This window comes from Struthio camelus, chromosome 4 (assembly GCF_040807025.1).
Source record: "Struthio camelus isolate bStrCam1 chromosome 4, bStrCam1.hap1, whole genome shotgun sequence".
In the NCBI taxonomy this organism is placed as follows: Eukaryota; Metazoa; Chordata; class Aves; order Struthioniformes; family Struthionidae; genus Struthio; species Struthio camelus.
In genome coordinates this window covers 57,534,517-57,556,161 of record NC_090945.1, presented here as the reverse complement: position 1 = coordinate 57,556,161, position 21,645 = coordinate 57,534,517, and the positions used below count along the sequence as shown (strand labels likewise).

At 41.4% G+C, this 21,645-nt stretch overlaps 1 protein-coding gene across 2 annotated transcripts in view; it reads right to left on the bottom strand.

Annotated features, from left to right (window-relative positions):
• SCFD2 (sec1 family domain containing 2) overlaps positions 1 to 21,645 on the bottom strand; it is a 220,871-nt gene that overhangs the window by 17,016 nt on the left and 182,210 nt on the right. For both annotated transcript variants that reach the window (XM_009682020.2, XM_068942892.1), the window contains exon 6: positions 2,339 to 2,484. In XM_009682020.2, the coding sequence (XP_009680315.2) occupies positions 2,339 to 2,484 (146 nt within the window). The remainder of the gene's footprint in view (positions 1 to 2,338; positions 2,485 to 21,645) is intronic.

Here is a 21,645-nt window from a genome sequence, read left to right as displayed (position 1 = left end):
TATCAACAACGAAGATTTATACAATTCTTCTAGTCCTTCTTACAAGACGCGCGTAATTTTTAATTGAGCCAACAAAGCAAATTACAACAGACGTTAGCTGCAGTATCTTTCAATAGAGCATGCCAAGATATGCGTCAAATCTAGTCATGCAACAAACAACTGTTTGAATATGTACATACAAGCATGAAGTTCTGCGTACAAAAATCTGTTTATTACCTTCATAGTACTATAGAAGAGGCTCAGAAAGACATTACAAATGAAATATTTGGAGCAAAGAGCAAAATCATAGCTAAACAGAGAGCTTCACTTCATGAAATTAAAGGATAAATATTATCTGACTTGAGTCATAACTATTCACTCTAAAGGCAGGATGTTAAAAATGTGCTACAATTTTGTGTCTGAATTTTCATGCACTAAAACTTAGTCCCCTTCAAAATGACCCAGGCTGGCTACACAGATACTGAAAGATAGATATGAAAATCACCTGTCATTTTTAGCTATGATATTTTCAAAAACTTCCAAAATCTTTCGTGACTTGAAATTCATCTACTAAATTGTCAGGAAGTAAAAAATACAACTCCCAATAGCTACGCTGATGTCTAACTCACACAATATAACCATTATCAAATTTAAATTTTGGCAGAGCACAAATTCTATTTAAAACAGTTGTTAAAAAGCTATGGCTTACGAAGATATGGGACAAACGACAGACATGAGCTATCACAGATTATTCAAAAAGAAAGGAAGGAAAGAAGGGAGGAGGAAGCGAGGGAGGGAAGGAGGAAAGAGGTGAATACATTTAAGATCAAGAATGAAAGGAAAAGAACAGTAGTTACAATATCAGACAAAATAAATACTCTCCTCTTGCATGGTTGCTACAGTAAGTGATTTGACAACCTGACGGAAAAATTCATTAGCTCTTTTTATGTTAGACACACAAACTGCAATGCTGTGAAAAGTCCTTTTAAGAGGCCATTCAATTCTGCCCCCTTGCTTAAGTATAGGAATCATTTTTTGCTTTAACAAGAAATGAAGGCTTCCCAGCAGACAGAGTGGGAAAGCACCTCTAGGGGGAGCCCATTCACGGGCAGGGCAGGGAGCGTGTATGCTCATGGGAAGGGTAGCGCTTCCTCAAATGAGCTAACCTGGTGCATGCAATGCTCTGTCCATGCATTAACATCTGCCAGTCAAAGGAGAGAGACATTATTAGAGAGTTGTATGGCAGCAAACAAATATGCTGCCTGCTTTTTCCAGCTACTCTAAAAGTGCTGAACAGCCTTAGCTGTTGGCCATATTCAAGACAATTAAACCCTTCATATAGTCAGATTAGGGGGCTGCAAGGTGTTAATACATCCCTTGCTGCATATCAGCGCTTTGCCCCAAGCAAGCAAACCCAAGTTACATCCAAAGAATGCACAACGCTAATTACGTTTCCAGGAAACTTCTAGAGGGTATTTTCTTATCCTCTGACTGCCCCCACAGTGAACCGTATTAAACGTTTTACAGTTTTCCCCGTTTTAGACATCAGACTGGTCGTAAGTGCCAAGAGACCTGAATAATGCGTTTCCCTCACCTCACCTTTCCAGTGCCATTTGCAGCGCTTCTGACTCCTGTTGTTACAAGCATTGCTTAATTTGAACTATATCCCTTTACTGGCCTATAGTACACTTTAGAGCTTGGAAGGATTATTTTTCTGGCTCAAGGCTGGAATCAAGTTTTACAGTCTCTCTCTAAATTGCAGTATTTGCTTTCCATTGGAAAACTGTCTATTCTTAACTGAAGAAGTTAAACACTTGTGGGGACAGGGCAAAGAGAAAAAAACACAGTAAATTTAGTCCTGATGACCTGTACTAATAGAGTAGCTCATGTGTTAAATTTTTATAAACAAAAGCTGCGTTTTTCCCCCATTTAAAAATGTCACAGCCTCTCACAGCTACGGAGAAGGGAGAGAAAATACAGAGAAACATAGTTGCTGTCTGGATGCATGCATGCTGCTTTGATATGTCATAAGGGATCTTAGTCCAGTACAGTCTCGACCTAGTCCTGCCTTTCACAGACATTTATATCCTACCACAGTGCTGCAGAGCAAATCCCAGATTTCTTAATCAGGCAAAATTCTTTATTAACTGTGACGCAGATACGCCTGTGTTTGGATTAAGGACTTCAGGAAGTTCTTGATGATTAGGTCAATTATAAAATATATACTCAAATGCATTCCACATGGGCAAAACACATCTAGGATCAGTACATAAGCAAAATTAGTCCTATTAGTGGTGGTGTAATTTTGACAGCATCCTAGAGAAATAACATAAACGGGGGAAAAAAATGATCCACTTGCCTGGTGGGTGTTGCTGCCTGGATTATGGATGGAATTAAACTGTTTCAGGTGCATTCGAGCTCTCGCAATACCCCTGAGGGACTCAAAGATATCATCCACTGCATCTGTGGCTTTCTGCAACGCCAGGTTCAGAGATGAATCACAGCCTAAAGTAACAAAGAAACATGGAGCGGAGTGAGTGAAAAACTTTCAAGTGTTTTGACAATAAGCAGTGGGAAAAGGATAACTAGGAGGAAATTTTAAATCAGCTTAATCTTGTTAGATTCTAGAAACTCAGCTGCTTATTATACAGCATGTCCTCAGCATGGTGTGAGTCTCTGTAGCTAAACAAGAAGCTGTAAGTCCTACACGGCAAACTAAGCGAACAACACCTCTGTCACATTTGTAACTTAAAAACACTTTCACAGGTGCACAGTGTGCTTTGTTCTCTGCAGCAAACACAAGAATTCATATGTTAGCAGGCCTTGAAGAAAAAGCCCCACCTGGAACGGAGCCTTTCCATTTGCTGGTCTCCTCAGGGTGACACAGCCATGACAACACAAAGTGCTCTTCAGGTATTGCCCCTGGGCCCAGGCTAGCAGCCTGGCGACTCCAAATGCAAACGCATTTCCTACTGTGGCAACAAGAAAAGGGGGAAAAGTCTGTGCTAAGTGCTGTGGAAATGATATCTAAATGTTGGCAAGAATCATATAGCGATCACAAAACCAGTCCTTCTCCCTCAAAGTTGCACAATTATTATTTTTAATGCATTTGCCCAAAGCATTTCTGCTAAGATACGATGTTTAACTTCCACCGAGACCTTGAGGCTTAACCCAGACTCCATTTACAGAAACATGTAAACGACCCCTTCAGTTTGCCAGGCAGTGCTTCGGCAAAGAGAAATTCTTATCCTTGACTCCATCCATCTCACCACAGGACCTACGTTGCACAGATGAGGAGAAACAATACTTTCTCAATGGATTTGCTATGTTTGAGAATTGTCCAAGTTGGAGAATTATTGGGTAGTCTGGTATTTATATTGACCTGCTAACACGCTCTATGTCTTTTGACATCTCTGCCTGCCTTTCTTCTCTCTTGACTTCTAGTCAAAACAGCCACCCACACACAGCCACCCACACATACACACACGCACGCGCACACATGCATACGCATGCACGCACACACACACTCCTGATCCTCTCAGATATTTCTCACCAGGGTCAGTGCCGGTGTAATGTTTTGTGTCTTCACCCCCAGCCTTGCAATAGGTCCTGCACCAGTAAATTTTTAGGTTTGCTCAGACACAGACACCTACTGATAGATACCAGGCACCAGCACCCACCAGCTGTGCTGGACTGCAGGAACTGAGCCTGAAACTGAAAACAGAAATCAAAGGCTGTCCTTGAGTATGGATTTTTCGGGGGGAGATGTAGGGAGGAAGTGACTCTGAACTAACTTCGCTCTACAGCTGATGAAGGCCAGAGTCTCTATGCACTAAAGAAGCAAGAAAAAAAGGGAGTATTTTCAACATTTACAGGGAGGTCTGAACAGTAAACTGACCTGGATCATTGTCTTTCATATCTTTGCATTCTATACAGCAAGTATATATATATATATATACATGACAACATATATATATGACTAGAAGTTAGATCCCCAGCTGTTTTTGTTCTGTTGCACAAAAGAATTACTGTACTTCTGCAGAGCGCCATCAAACCGAGGAACGGAGGGTTTATGGCACTACGTCCCACAAAGCAATGGAGCGAGCATGAACCAGTCCTCAATGACTGCCCTGTTCTAATTCTAAGGCAAACGCTCTCACATATATTTTTGCACAGGGCTCTTGACATTAATCTCTTTTTTTAAAAAAAAAAAAGAATGCAGAACAATTAAAAGAAGTATTTTTGTCATTAAGTACGTGCAAGATCTGCATGCATTGACACTCTGAGTAACCAAAGTCAAGTTCTTCATTTGGCAGAAGAATATGAATGCTGTCGATGAAAGTACTAGAGACAAAACCCCACTCCTGCAGCTCATTTCCCCACTCCATAAATGTAGTTACATTAGCGGTGCTCTTGAAACTAGTGAGTTTGCTCCTGCGAGTGATCTCGTGCTGGTTTATGCGCAAGGGAAGAGAGCCCAACAGCTGAAAAAAGTGAAAGTGAACACCTCCTAGATAGATGAGGTCTATATATAAAGTCTGAGCTAACAAATCACGGCTTATATGTATCACTAAGGCAGGCAAAATATTCAGAGAAGATCTTAGATTGTCAGTGTGCTTTTAACCTCCTCAAGGGAAAACATAAGAATGAGAAAACAAGGAAGTCAGTGTTAGCTCCCAATAGAGAGGCCGAACATTTTTAATCGTTAAGATTTATAAAGTGCTTTGCAAATGAAAAATAAAATGGAAGAACTATATCTCATTGGTGTGTTAATAGATTTTTATTCTCTTTGAGAGACAAGCTTTCCCTTTTTTAGCCACATCAGAGAGAACCAGCTTTTAGTGAACATAAATAGTTATATCTTCTCTGTGCTTTCTTCAGTCCTTTATCAGACAAAGCCATTGCTTTTTGGCCATGCACATTGGGAATGTTTATATTTACTAGCGAATGAATGTTTCCTATGTTGAACGAGTTCAGGCAAGGTAAAAATTGCTTTATTTTGGGTACTTTTTTTTCCTATTGTTTATTTTTGGACAATTAAAAGTCTTTTGTTTTGGCCCTACAGTTATTTTTCTCACTGGAAGAAATATTTATTTTATGCTCCTACTGACATCACTCTTCCCCCCCCTCCCCACCTTCCTATTTTAACAAAATCCCTTTTACCAAAAAGCTTCAACCAGCTTGTCACTTCCCAATTCTGGAACTGACGGCCAGTTCCCAGCGGACACAATCCTGTTTTGTGTCTAGAAGTCCCTGGGGTGTCCTTTGCCTCGTCCGGCTGGGCACTGCCTGCTTTACTTTTGCTACAAGGCCAACCTGCTCTCCAACAACTTCTTGGCTAAGCGCAGCCTCTGTAACCCTACTCACTATGCAACTGCGTCTCCAGGGAAATGATGCTTTCGAGCTTTGCTTTACAGTTTGTGCTAACACACACATAGGCTTGAAGAGGCTATAAAATCATTTATCCTCATGATCTGTTTAAGAGGCCGCAGCATTTCTTCCACTTACTTACTTGTTAACACAATAGCCTGAACCGAAATGAGAGACATGCAATCCATTGTTTGCCTTCAACAATGGCCCATGGCTTATCACCTTCAGCATTTAACAAGCAGCCCTGAGAAGCCTGGAGTTCCCGAGGTGCTATCCTATAGCTTGATGTCCGTGGAGGAGGGCTTTGAGTGAGCAACAGCTGAAGCTGCTCCTGGGACTGGAGGCTTCTTGTAAAGTCCTTCCCTCTGGTGAAGTCTCTGAGGTCTACCAGACTGAAAATGCGCACTGTAGTCTTCCTCACCGACCGGAAAAGTGTCTCTTGCCTTTTTGCACACCTTTCAACAAGACCTACAGAAATTTAATAATCTTTGAGACTCCTTATTCCTCTACCAAATATGTCTGCAATTAGACAATGGATTTAAAAGTCAGTCCATGAAGTCAGTTTTTCCATACAAGAGCCTGATTTTCAGAGGAAACTAAGTAAAAAACTTCCTTGGCTTTAAACTCCATTCATTTTTAAACGGACGTAAAAGGCCTCAGTTTATGAATACTCCTAGTTTCTTTAGCATGAATTGGTATATATTCTCATTGTTTAAAAATTAGAGGAAAAGATTTATGTTTATGATGCACCTTTGAACCTAAGAAACAATCCTTCTTCTCAGCCTAAAAACTCATCCTCTGTCAACCTATGCCCAAACCAGGCAGGTATTACATCTGCAATCAAGAAAAGTTTATAATGCAAATATTTTTGTTTACATTCTAATTTTTGTGTCTATGAAATTAAACAGAAAACTTGTTGATGTAAATATCTGCTGTATTTGTTCAATCAGGTTGATTCAGAAACATTTAATAAAAATATTTTTCTCCATCTGACCTTCTGCACTGTAGATCCTTCCTTCTACATGCAGAAATCCACAGAGTAAGTGCATGGCTGGGTATAGACACTGAACCAGGGCAAATTGGCCTTGCAAGCAACACAGTCAATCCTAAAAGTGACTCTGACTGGACTGAAATGAACCACAGGCACGGAGTTTTGAAAGCCATCTTTCCTGCTGTTTTTCTAAACGGCAGAAATACCACCTACTGACACTATCCATTTTTGTCTCTACATTCTCACAGAACTCCGTTAAAACACCTCTAAAGCTCAATTGGCCTGAATAAGCTTTTACTACTGTATGCAGAATTACAGACATTGAAAGCTCCAGGATATAGTTCTCATCAGCACGGTTGGATTATTGCAGAGCACTATACAAATAAGAGACAAGGGAGAGGAACATCATGCGAATTGTAGTCCGAGGTGAGCACAGAGGTTCGTAGCAGGGACTGCAGCAGGTATGTACAGAGCTGTCATGGGGTCAGGGTGGGCTCCGCAGTAGCAGAGGTGGGTGCCCTGCTGGCCCTCTCTGCTCCTTCGGGGAAACAACGCGCCGGCCGGTGGCGTAGGACATGTAGGCCAGCGGCTCCTGGAGGAGCAGGAACGGCCAGCAATGAATGTGCATATTCTACAGCTGCCCAAAGCTGGTACGTTGCTCAGCGGCCAAACTGCAGAGTCTGTACAAGGGTAACCTCCAACATTTGTTGTGCATCATTCCTCTGTTTACCTGTCCTGCTAGTTCCCACAGCAGGCAAAGGAGGCGTGCTTCCCGGGGCCCATCAGAAAAGTGCCTTCTCTGGGACTTCTGATCAAGCAAAATCACGTCTGGGGCTCACATGTCATCACAAGTCACGGCTCTCCTTTTCCATCTGGCAGTCTGACATCCAGTTTTTCATTCCAGTTCCTGATTTTTAAATGTATGCTAAACAAAAAGGTTTCCTTTTCAATCCCTTATTGCTGAAATCAGTTACGAAACCCCCAGGTTCTCGAAAGGCGGCTGCATACCTGTAACACTGCAGCAGGTGTGGGCAGGGGAGCAGCCTCCCCTCGGGACCGGCGAACAAGAGAGGCTGTGTTGAGCGAGTGGCATGCATGGACAAAGCACCCCCCGCGCCCACCTTCGCCGTGAATGGGGCTGTGTGCGCATATGGAGAGCAGAACAGAATCCCTCTGCGCTGCCTGCTGAACATTACCAAGAAACATGTTCCTTTTGCAGCAACGAAGAGGTGGAATACATTAGCTGCTGCACAGCTCATGTGTTAATTAAAACAACTTTTCCTGTAGCTGATTTTTCACTAAAAGTTCAGTGCCATTAGGAGTGCACCCTGAATGACTTCCTTTGATTCCCAGACTCTATTACGTATGGGGAAAGGCATTTAAATGAGTGTCTACCGAATTGAAATTTTTGGATACTGCTTTCCTGACAATGTTAAAGAAGCCCAGTTGTGGAGAACAGAAAATCACCACTAATCTCTGTGGGATTAAAGATTTTAAACCACATGTCCAAGATCCTGAAGGACATCCCAAGGGGAAAACAACCAGCTTCTGCAATAAGTGGAAGCCTGATCTCACCCCTATTGCTTCTGTTCTGTTTCCATCCACTTGCACTGAATTTGAGGAGAGCTGAACCTTCCTGACCTGCATTCAGCAACCAACAGGATGAGACCACTGGCCCTCATTTTTGACCTACTTTTGCACTTTTTGGTCAGAGAGCACATGTCCTCCTAAGCTACACATTAGCATAACCATTAGGACCAGAAGGAATCTATTTATTTTCACGGGAAGCCTGAAAAAGGGGAATGGAGTTGCTCTTCTACAAGTTACGGTGATTCTAGGAACCAAATTGCATAGTTTTTCTACAGCTATCTGAAATTACAAGGAATAGACTTTAGGAAATGGACACAGACAAATGCACACTATGAACCCATGAGATCTGTAATTATATAGTGCAGTACAATTTTTCCCTGCTTGAATGTGAAAAATGAGAACTGCAGAACTGTGTTTCTGAAAAGCTCTCACTGTGCTTTGTGTCTTTCAATACATGGTCCAGGTGTTATAAAAAAACTCTTTCTCTAAAGCAGTATTATAATTATTAACACTTTGTGAAGGTCTTTATTATTTCTCAGATGTCATAAAACAGCTATGATACAAAGTTGAGCATTTAGGGAAGGTGAAAGTTTACAGCTTTACTCTCGATTATACTGTAAGGCTGTCACTGGTAGCAATTTAGGCTCTTTCTATAGCCCATTTATAAAAATAAACCAATATAAACCCTGCAAACCATGGAACTGAAGCTGGCAGAGTAGCTAAACTGTTTTAGGAGCATATACTAAAGGATGGGCTGAAACAGAAAACTAGTATTTAGAAGAAGATAAAATCTAGCATCAGGGTTCCATTATGTAAGTTATTTTGTAGATATGCAGAGTTAATTGCTTGTCAGTGAAAGCGAGAAAGAACAGAGATATAGGGTGCCTTGAGGGTCAGCACTCCAAATACAGCACTATGATTTTAAACTCACGAAAACCTTCTATTTATATATTTTAGACGATAGCGCAATAATGGGGGGCATTCTTTTTCTAGTAGATACATCTAAAAACATGGATATGTAATACCACAGCCATATGTTTTATAATAGTTTCGATATACTTTTACATGCAAGGTTGTTAGGAAAAAAGTAGGTAGGCGTGCATATGGGTACACAGATCATGGTTGTTTTTTGCAAGAGAAAAAAAAAGTGTAACAACCAAAACTGGGATCTGTGATATCTCCTGTCATTTTCTTCCTGATGGATTCTGTTATGTATTTCAGTCTTCACTCTTAAACTTGATTTGTATTAAATCTGGCTCTTGATTTGGCCAAAAAGAGTAGGTGGGCAACCAAACACGACACTGCTGGACAAGGAAGGGCAGGGCAAGAATATTGGACTATTGTTCTACAATAGTCTTATTGCAATAATACAATTGCAATACAAGCAGAATGTAAAAAATCAGATTTCACTATATTCTGATCTGGGGGATTAAGAGAGGCTGTTCGACAGCCCTTGAGAAGAGAAAGCCCACAGGAGACACGGCCATGTCTGCGACAGCGTCCCTGCAGCACCCTTCACATCTCCACTCCTTGCGCCCAGGCTGCCCTTGACGTCTCTAACGAAAGTGTGCACTGTCCAGCGGGGCAGTAATTTCTGTGCTGTCGACAGCTTTCGGTGAGCAGCAAACAGAAGGGCCCACGCCTGACTGCCCAAAGGGCTCTGGGCAAGGCCAAAATGGTGCTGCCCGAGTCAACACCGCAAAAGGCTGAGTTCGAAACAGGGCTTGCTTTTCTTCCATTAGCAATTGATTCGGATACCACAAATTGGATTTAGAGGGCAACAAAGGCAAAAAAAACGAGGGAGAAGCTGTGAGCTTTTTCAAAATGATATTTAGAATTCAAAGGTGAACTTAAAATCCTAAGCAAAGAAGTGCTTCGGGAAAAAAAGATAAAAGCTATAAGAAAGTCCTAGGTCCTGGAAAAGCAGCGTGGAGGCCAGGGAGTGCCAGTGCCAGCCATGGGAAGGGACAGGCGAGGGAGGGCAGCCCAGGGAAAGAGGCAGAGGGGCAGCCCGTCTCCCCCCCACAGCCCCAGTCCACAACTGCCCCAATCCCTGTTAGGTACCAGAGCTCTAAGCTGTCCCAAATCAGCCCCTTTTTTCACTCCCTCTTCACTTCCCCTTCCCCATGATAGTCCCTTGCCCCGGCACGCCTCGGCCCTTCGTTGCATCCGGGATGGCAGAATTCAATTTGCTCCACGCTGCTGTGAAATCAGCAGCCAGGGTTCAGCTCGCTGGTTCTCACAGCTCCCCTTGGAGAGAGGTACGTGATCTACGCACCAGGGGCAAAGAAGCTCAGACTCCTCAAGGGCGTAAAAGAGGCTGGCACCACAGCCACAACGGCAGCTCAGGACTTCCTGCCCCTGAGCTTAACCAGTCCTTTTGCCAGTTCTCAGACAACCAAATAACAGCCTGCAAATGCTGGCAGGACGATAAACAGAGGGGATGAGGAAAACAAAGAATAACAGCTTATAGGAAAAAATATTAGAAAAGGGAGGGAAAATGGATATGATGCTAAAAATCAAAACAGAATGTTTTTCTCCCTTGAACCACCAATGGCTGATTTGAACCTGCTTGAAACCTGAGGTTCACGTGCAGGGTTATTGTAAGACTCCAGCTGAATTCTGAAGCTTCAGAATACATCAAAGGGATTATTTGAAAAGCTCCAAAACAGAGAAGGTCAGCTCCACATTTCTATAAATGTCATTTACAATCTGATTGGCACATGGAGAATAAAAACAAAGCAGCGTGCAAGAACTCTCTGGGGCAGCCCCCAGGATCGAGCACCGTGAATGATGGTATGGATGTGGCTTCTGCGATGGCAGGAGGGGAGCAGGTGAACCGCTGCCAAAGAAACCAGTGAAGCTAGTATTGTGACTGGCAGAGGTGCAATTTGTAGTTTATTTTAATCATGACAAACGTCTCCCATTTGAGAGAGAGGTCACAAAAGTTTTTCAGAGTAGCTAAACTTAGAATCCTAAATCTCCACTTAAGCCTTTAAATTGGTGTCCAAATTCTAGCAGCGCTGACATCCAGTGATTGCATATGTCCCTCTGGCAGTTCAGTGTCCATCTGCCCTACTCAGTCTGGACGCACCGAACATACATTTTTATGACACAGGAACACGTCCTGCGATCTCTGGAGCTCTCAGGGGACGATGGCACAGGCCTGGCTGCATGGTCTCTTGTGGGGCACGGACCTCTGAAGGCTGCACAGATCTGACATGCTGCAGCTCTGGCCAACAGCAGCTAGTCTGTATTTGGTCTATCTTCAGCACAGCGCAGAGATTTTAACACCAGGTATAGCTTAGGCTAAGAGCCAGCAATGTGGCTGGAAAGTTTGCTGGCCTCGAGTCTTGGAATCTATTCTTGAAACTGCTTTTTTGGCTTGTAAGGTACATAAAGCCTATGTGGCTCCTTAAGCACATTGTGTAAGTGCGAGTGGTTCTTTTTCTTTCACTCACACATAAGCTAAAAGCCATGCACACGATTAAGTACTCTGCTGAAGCTTACGCACCGAAGCCAATGGCTATCCCGCACTTGTGAAAATCTGGCTACTTACCTACCTTTAAATTATTAAATATGGATTTAAGATCTAACCTTGGAGAGTCATTTTTTAAATGCTGGCTTCAATATCTGTCACTTGGACGTCTCTATTTTACAGGAATATTTTATTGCCTTCTTCTTGCCAAAATTCAATAGCACAACATGTAATATCAACTTTTATGAAGTACTGCAAACTCAGTACTGGAGGCTCTCACGTTACGTGAAATTAAACCTGTCAATTCAGTGAACAATTATGGGGAAAAACTATAGTGCTTACTAGAATAAATTACAGAAGTTAATTGCAGGAGGAACTTCAGTTATGCTCAGATGTCCTTTTTGAAGGAAATTAATGCAACAGATTCATTAGGGAACAATTCAGTTGCTCCCTCAAGTAGTCCACGTCTTAATTAAAAAACCACACATTTTTAGAATATTAATAAAGCTACGGTAAATACTCCATGACTCTAATGAGGCTTCTCAATAACGTTCTTGCAAGAACTTAATAAAATTCCATGTAACAGAAAGTGATGTAAAACGCTATGCAGATACCACTCCAGAACCATATACAATCAAATATCCTCAGTCTTTTGCAAGTTATTCTCAGCCGCCCTCCTTTTGTCTTGTGATTGGTAAGTGCATTTTGGCAAGAATATATGTTTGATCTCATCAAGGACAGTCTTGCTATACGTGCATCTGCCAATGCTTTTAGTGACCTTATGAAGCTGCTCTCTCAGCCTTGCTGCTTGCCTCTCACCTGCCCTGCATGATATTCCAAACAGTATCAGTAAAGGAAGGCCACATTACACATAGGGAAGAGGCTGGTATGCAGTTAGCAGTGGGTAAGGCAGTAAGCACTACCAGTAAGCAAAAGCCTCCTTGGCCAGTGCGTACCAGAAAGGAGGACACATTACAGCTGTGAAATGGTACGGCTATTCTCCTTCAGGACAACTGGCACAGTGGGAGCACAGACAGCACCTTGCCACTGCTTTCTGTCATATATCTGCTCCGGCCCTAATAGCAGATATCCTTGCCCTTCACATACCAGCTGTCCAAATGATGGCTCTCTTACACCAGGACCATAGGTTTTATATCAGCACCTGCCTGGCCCTCCAGAAACACACATGGATTCAAAAGGGATCAGGCAATGAATAGTCTGTCAAGGGCTACTGAGCAAAGTGATCTCAGATCAGCCTGTGATCGAGGAAGTGCTAAAGCAGAGATGCCCAGGAGGGCACACCAGGCAAAAGGGATCTGCCCTGTTTTTGCTTCTCTCCCCAAGTGTCTACAGGCAGCCGATATGCGAGCAACCATGTGGAGCTGTGTCAGCCTTTGCTTACAGTATGGCCTTGCTTACGCTCCAGCTGGGCTGTGACTATAGCATTTTGTTCTACCTGTGCTGAAGAAAACCTTACGTGAACCTTACCTTACCTATTTTGTCTTTGCACTCAGGACAGCAGGAAGGAAGCTTGTGTGAAAGTCTGTGTAAGATAATGCTCTACCTCGTCTGCTCAAGAGAGAAATTTAAGAAAAGATTTGTAACTGTTCTTAATTTTTGTAATGTTTTCTTATTTACGACAATTACAAGAAATCACACTTTCCAAATAACCTAAAAAGTAAAATATGTTTTTCACTGTTCTTGTTTGATTTTTCCATCTTCTGTAGCTTGGACAGTGAAAGTGAATATGATCAATGTTTTTTGTATTCACAATCAAATCTGTTGCACCTTTTTCATACTGCTAAGTCAGGCTTGCAGAAATGATTGGAAAATACTTCCTTTTGAAAACAACTATCCTATCTGGAATTTTTAAAAATGCATGAAACCATCTCAACTTATGGATCTAAGAACGATGGTTATGGAGAAATAGCTAAGAGACATTTTTTTTCTCCGTTTAAATTCTGAGCCAAACTTGGACTCAGAATGTCCTTAAACTGGTGAAGGCTGCTTGATACAATAACATAAACATATAGAAACATAACATTAAAATTAAAATGAACAACTGTAATCTATTTATCAGCTCCTGAAATAAAACAATATTTTTAACAGGAAAACAAAAATAATGACATTTTAATGGTATGCATAATTATCTGTTCAAAAAGGCCTCTTCACCCAGCATGCTATATAACAGGTGAAAAGCCATCTAAAAACTGACAAGGATAATAGGCACTTAGGCTGCATTGAATGGGCTTTACTTAATGATACATAATAATTGTAATTTTGATTTTTCCCCTCATTCAAATTAAGAGAATTATGGTACATCCCTTAGGCAACTTTTGCTTTATATTCATAACTATGCTCAGAAGGATTTTCTTGTTCCTCTTAAAAAATAAAAAGACAACGCTTACAAGCTGAAAGTTAAATGAAACTACAAAAGGATTAAGTATTAGCTGAAACACTAGACGGTCATTTTCTGGGAGAGATAATATGAAAAAGCTAAAAGTTAAATGCCAAATCTGTGTCCATCTATACCGTTATGACAGTTTTGATGCTAACAATAAATATAAATACACTGTAACAAGTTTATAAAGTTGATGGTAGTAGGAAAGGGAGATACCAGATAAAACACAGACTGCCAGTTTTCATAATATTTGAAATTCACGCATGAAAATTTATCAAATGACACACCATTTTTGATATATGTTATGCACTATTCTGTTAATGCCACACTACTAAGCTGGAAGAGAAACGAAAGAATAAATGTCATGTTCACTGTAACTGTGATAGAACAAAAAATGTAAAACAGTAAATGTTCTGAACTGACACAGTTATTCTGTGACATTAGTTTATAGCTTAACTGCAATCTCAGAAGGAAAGTATATTGTTAGAGCTGCACACAATGCTCACTTCTGAAACCCTGATTTCAGAAAGCGTTCAGCAGTGCTTAACCATATGCTTAAGTCCAACTGAAATCCAGCCAGAAGAGCTTCAACTTTATTTTCGCATCCTCGACTGCACAAGAAATAAATCTCCCACTACTCTACTGAAGCTCCTGAAAAAATCATTAATTTTTAAATAAATATGCAAAGTGATTGTAACCAAAAGTAACCCCTAGCATAAGTGGAAATATCACGGTAATTATTCCGGTGATTTTTGATCCAAATTTCAGTGAAGTATCTTACAGGGTTGTCTTTCAGAACACATTTTGCTGACACTGGCAATGATACATATATTCAGAGTATATGTTAATATCACAAAAGGGTGAATATTCACATATTGTGGCTAAATTTCAAGCAAGAGTTAGTTTATGGCCATGGAGCTGACAGATGATCTTGTAAATCACCAAAGAGCAGCTCAGGCTCTGGTTCAGTTCTTCGCTCTGCTGCTGGCTGAAGTTAGGAAGCTGGATCATTCACATGGGCAACGAACTGTGGGCGGGCACGCTGCCTCTGCGTGGGGTCCTACCGACCTCAGCACAGCCTACGAGCGAGGGAATTAGTCTAGATGCATCTAATTGCTGACTGGTCGCAACACTTATGCCCATGCAAATACTTTGTTTTACCCATTTTACTGTATCTCAGTAAAAGGAGTCTCAGCTCCTCTGGGCAGGAGCTGCCTCGGGCCACGTGCCTGCAGAGCACACAACCTAGTTGGCTCTATCAAGTGGTGCAAAAAAGTAGCTCCTTGATCAGTTCAGAATAAGTATGTGAAGAGACCGACAAGGATTACTCACTACGGCACTGTGTGGGGCATAAGCTGATCAGAGGAGAAAGCCAAGCTGCAAATCTCTCAGAGGCTGTATGCTCTACCGGGGGGAAGGAAGGGTTTTCCTCTTTCTAAACTATGCGCTTGACAGTACATTAGAGAGAACAAGTTCTCTTCCATTACAGAACACAACTTCCTTTGCGGCAGATTGTATAATACTTTCTCTCTTACTTCTATAAATAGCATAAGAATTGGGACACGCTCTGCTTCCTGTGTCCTCCAATGTATCAAAAAGCTGTCTACGTTTTGTGAAAATGCTAGGTAATGATGCCGAAAACCAGAGGAACGTGGCTGATGTTCTGCTGGCGCCTGGAGGGATCCTGGGGGAGCACTGATTTATACTTGTTCTGCTCGTAACGCTGCTTCCCCTGAAAACTCACGTTGACACTGGCTGCTCTTTGGGGCTGAACGTGGGGCTGGAATAAGCTAAGGGCCAGAACAGTTTTTCCGTCCTGCAAATGAGAGTAAGTGAAATATAACGATTTTCCAAGAAAAGGAATGGAAATATTTACGGTAGAGGCCTTAGCCTTTTAACACATTATATTGAAAGCAACAGCCACAATTCTCCACCCCAAAATCTGTAATTGTACTTTAATGACAACCTACCACACTGTAAGTCATGTATGATCAAAGGCAGAAGGTGGCCAGCGCAGACTAGAAACTGGAATCCTGAAAATTTTTGCATTTATATCATGACAACTCGCAGCCCCCGTTGGAGCCATTGAGCCCTACTACCTTCAGCGATACTGTGCATGTGAACGAAGCATTACAGCTTTTTGGCATCTTGGTCTTCGCAAGGGACGTTTCACGTGAAGGGACTGGCTGGGGCTCTAGAAACTTGCATTTCCCCCGTGTAAGAGGCTTGGCATCTCACTACGCACCAGAGAAACAACTGGACAGCAGGCAGCAAATGGACAGTAAAGATGTCACACATACATACATACCTCAGTTTTTCAAATGTGTATCACCTAGTGACGGGCCATATATGTATCACCAGATTTCTGTACTCTGAAGGGATTACATTGAAGCACAGTCCTCTCACACCCGTCATTCTGTGACATTTACATTATGCTCCTTTCTGCAGCACAGTGATTCATAAATTATTTCTCCCTCAAAATGTCTAGGGCGACTTTTTTCCCTCCTTTTGTCTGGAAGTTTTGCAGCTTGGTCAAAAACAACAAATGCTAATCCTGGCAAGCAGTGCATGGGTTCCAGTGTAGCTACCAAATCCACTTAGTGCTCCTAGATCAACTGTACCGCATGTTCTACGTACAGCTCCGGGAGCAAAACCTCTTTCCGGTTGAGGCGCTGTATTCATCTGCCGAGCGAATGACCTGATGCAATTTTACTGTTTGTCAGATCTTTCTCTGCAGAACAGACAAACAGCCACCATTTCTACAACCGTCAGTCTGTTTCAAAAGCACAACATTATACACGTGGACTTGGAATGCCTGAGCCAATCTGCGAAGATACGAATCATGAACAATTTGCTTCTGCTATAAAAACAAGCTGAATTGCCACCACCTTACTAGACTTTGAAATTAGAAAGCTTTCTGTCTGAATAAAAAGGTAGATGATGGTTTAGCCTACAGCATGGGTGATTACGCTACTGGGAATAAGCATTACGTCTCTGATAAGATTAGGAAAAACATATTTTGCAGAGGTGTTTGCTCTTTGTGAATCTCATGAAAATATCTATGCAAGAACAGTATTACATTTTGAGTCAGAAATAAGATAAATTTCTCTTTTCACCTTTTGTTTAAGCAGTTATTTATATTTTCCATCACCCACTGTAAGAATATCTTATTTGAAATCACCATTGGAGTACTGTCACAATAGATAACTCCTTTTCTTCTCTTCTTTTGGGAGTTTCACATCTCAGCTAGAATAATATCCTATAAAAAGTGTCTTCATGGAAGACTTTTTTCCTTTATGAAAGCAGATAACACCGACTCATCTAAATGACATAAAAGTCTTTCTATATTAATCTGCTCTTATAATACATCAAAACTGCACTGCACTTTGTAGAGTTCAAAATAATACAGGCCAGTTCAAACATCTAACAATCTGCAGATAAATAACAAAAGGCAACCAAGTAAAAAGAATTGGCAGAAAGAACAATAATAAAGCAATAAAGAATGCAAATTATAAAGCACTGCATGAGTTATCGTATATTGTGTTAATTTCTAAATGGAAATTATTTTTATAATAATAATTGTATATAATTATTGTAAGACACAGACTACACAGAGCAGAGGTCACATGAAAAGTGAAATAAAGCGGGACTGGAGAAACTATCTGAAAGAGGAGAGAAAGACCCTTTTCTGGGAAGATGGACCAACATGGCATTATTTGTTTCCAAAGTATGACCAACTACATTACGTGCTCCTCCCCCCCCCCCCCCCCATCTATTCCTCTGGGTACCTACTTATTGCAGCTTACTGCAGACCCTGCAGATCCTTGACTATATTAATAAAAAAGTATACAGTTGATGATCATTTTTGTAACTTATTCTTCATCTGTTAACCGAAAAAGACACTGTAGTGCACACTGCAAGTATCAATTAATGAAGGAAATGATCTGCATGCAGTACATACTGCAAATATATGTGCAGAGGGAGGAAATATCCCAGAGTAATAATCAGAATAAAGTCATATTTATAAAACAGATAATAATTCATATGTGCAACCAATAAAAGAGATGCTGACAGAGGCCTCAATTCAGCAGAACATGTAAACACACATTCAACTAAAAGGTGTGACGGGATGAAGTCAGGCCAGTGTTTAAGTGCCTTGTTGAAGTAGTGTTAAACTATTTGGTTTAAATCAGAAATAATTGTGCTACTTTAATTAACAAACATTTGAGCAGCTTGTGGAGTTGGTCTATAATGTTCTATTTTCTCTTGCAGCTGTTAAAAATCAACATTTCTTGGCTTAAAAAACATAGAAAATTATGCATGCATTGGTGAAAACAGGGCTTTTAACGCAGGCTTGAAGAAACATCAACTGATAGAAAATGCATGGGATTTGTAGTCATTTCCATTCAGTATAAATTGTTCCTGTTTCCAGGAGAAAGGAATAATGAAAAACACTAATAATCTTGCAGTCAAGTTTCAACACCTGCTTATTTACTCTGCCTGAAAGAATAAAAGATAACATGATTTATGCTTCATATATACTGCAGAAACATAGGGATTTTTTCATTAAATTGTGCTTGCCTAACTATGAAAGAGCACATGCAATTTCAATATTAACTGTAATTCTTTTTTGATTAGGAAACAAAGAGATTAGCAAAAGCAAACAACCACCCAAGTCTGAAGGACTGACAACAGTAATTCAGGACTGCAGAGAGGGCTGAGCTGCACCGTACTGCACAATCCAATTAGCTGCCAAGGGACTGTGCAAATGCCGCTCAAGAGGAGCTTTGGTTTGAGACCACTGTGTCATGCGGCAAAGACTATCATTTGCAGGATGTCTGCACAGTGACTCTCATATAACAGTCATAGCAATATTAATAACAACTCATCTGAGCTAATACGCTCTCAAAATGATCAACAGACATAGCAACACCCTCATGGATATGTACCACACGTACTGAAGCCAGCACTGAAGAGGAGGAATTGAAAGTGGAAAATTAGGATATAATGCAAGTGTCTCTGAAAGTGCTACCACACCGTTGTGTCTTACTCCTTCTCTCCTCCCACATATAACCTAGACTTCCTCTTTTGGACAATCCTACTGGATACACAGAGCATCAGTGCAGTCATATGAAAGGCTAGGCACTCATGGCTCTGACTTTCAGGTGTGTAAATACCACCACTTGACTCCTAATCAATCACTACTTAGTAAAGACAGGCATCTTAAGCCAACCTTCACTGTAACAAATTAGACATTTACATTTCAGAACAGCAACCTTTTCTATTAACTCTCGTGTATGTGTTGCCAAGACTTCCATCACAACCACGTTTTCTGTCAGAAAGGGAAAATACTTACTAATTTTGGTCCTGAAGTCCTTATACCAGCCTGTGGCTACTGATCTGAATAAATAATTCGTGAACATGCCAGAATTGTATGAGGATGTAATTGTGAATGTGACCCTGTGAAAAATCACATCTACAGATGTTCAAATTCAGCTGCCAGCATCTGATCAAATCTTTCATAGTTTTATACTGCCTCACTTACTACTACTTGCAATTAACCAGGACTGTGTTCATAGTGTTAGGTTAACTCTCCCTGTGTGGTTCCTATTTGTATAAAAAGAAGGAAAGAAGCCTCACACGTTATGCAGACTTTGAAACCAGAAAAATGGCCTCATTTTCCGCACTTTTACTCTTTTAGCCAAGAGTATCTCTATTGAGATTGGTGAAAGAAAACTTCAGGAATCAGTCAAGAAAAAAAAGAAACAAACAGATGTCAGAGAAACTGTGAGTTATCTGCTTCTCTCTGCTTTTGCTACTGACCTATTTGGTCCTCAGCTTTCTTGGAGAAGTTCACAGCCATTCTGAGACACAGATGCTGCCCTGCGTCACTGATTATCTATTTATTGCCTCACCTCCCTTTTGGTTCACCTATTTTTTAAGTTGCAGCAACAAGAGAGCTTTGAAAACAGAACAGCACCAACAGCACCACTCCCAGCTCTGCTCCTATTTCCTGTTGACTACATATGCATTTTCTTCAAAGCATTGTCTCAGCAACATAAGCATGTAAAATAATCAACCCCTACCTGCTTGCCTGGCTTCTCTTTTCTAATTTCTGAGAGCTTCTGGCACAAGAGACTTTGTCATCAGTTATTTTTATTATGCTGGCTACTACTGAAAAATGGATGTATGCTTTCACAAAAGAAACGGAAATAAGGCAAACAAGTAAAGCATGGAATTAGTAAAGCATGACTGTGCAGGTATCTACTCAAAATTATCATTATTGGCTCCAGTTTTATTTATACTGAAAGAGTAGTCCAGACAGCAACCTGGGCCAAAGAACTGTTACTGACCTCTGGCTCTGCTTCTCTGTAACCTTGAGCCTACGATCTTTTTTTGTTTGCTTGTTTTCAGAATCCCTGCAAGGCTGACCAAGAACTAGCTTTGGATTATTTTGTTTTGTAGTCTCATCTGACAACATTATTTGACGTTGTGTATTGTCAAAGAGTGGCTCAGCACATATGACACGACACTTAGGGCATACACTGTGTTTTACAGTATTTTCTGTGAGTGGGTACCTAACGCACTGCAATGACTCAGCAGAGAAAGGATCAGCAAGGACCTGTTAGAAGGAGATGCTTATGTGTTTCTGCCGCATAAAAAAAACCATTCAGTCTCTCGTATTCTGAATATGAGCAAACTTCCCCTTTCACTGCCGAAGGATAAACACTTGCAGGAGTTAATCTCCAGGCAGATGGCCCAACTGTTAATGTCAGCTCCACAGTTAGGTAACATCAAATTCAAGATGCAGAATATTTTCATAAGCGCAGGCATATATGGGACACTAATGAATATCCAGAGTGCAGGTGCAAGGCTCCCACGAGTAGATTGGCTATGAAAGCACCTAACTTCTTAGCCTGGGGCCACAGCTACCTCCCCTGCTCCTTGTGACGTCAGTCAATAAGCTGCAGGGTACCTGGAGGAAGAGGAAGCAGGGAATGACAGAGGAGATGATGATTCAAAGAATCAACCATGCTGTCGCCTTCTGCTGAAAGCCCTAGGTCTCACTTTGTTAAAACAGTCTAGCAGGATTCTCCTGGTTCCTCTTTTCTTACCTGATTCTGGTCATGCAAGTAGCCATAATTACTGAATGTCCCCATCTGCTTTGGTGAAAACCAGCAGTGAAACCTTTCTCTATCAAGACCCAACCTGTGCTACATCAGGAACCACACATGTTGGTGCCCAGACCTGGTCTTTCTGTTCCTCAGCGTTTAACATAAAACTGTTTGTTAGTCTTTGGAAAGTTCTGGCTGTCCCCTAGTTGTTTGGAAAGACAAGCTTCCACGTGCTGCCTGCTCTCTCCACTGGCTCTTTGGTGACTACAGGGCACTTCTGTGTTGGAAACACTGGGAGCTTCATGGCAAAACCAGATGTCCCTAAGCAACTGACCCTCCATCTAAAATCACAAATCTCACTTTCTGACTGAAAAGCGAAACGCATGCCAACACATCTAATGAGAGATAAATTAAAGGGCCAAGAGCTGTTCCTTCAGAAGTGTTTTGGTTGATATGTATCTCCCTCTTTAAATTCCAAGCCTCATTAGTCATAACATGAACACCACCACTCACTGCATAATAGACTGTTAGGCTCTAACCCTTATTTTCCCATATAGTTTGTCTGGAAGCATGGCACTGAACACCAGGTTGTTCCCTCTGATCTTTCCTGCGCCATCTCTGCTTTGTGGACACCCTTAACTCAGTCCTTCTCTCTCCTTCCACCAGTGCCTCAGGAGAAGCCCTGCAGGTGGAGCTGGCTGCAGAGGACGGGCACCCAAGG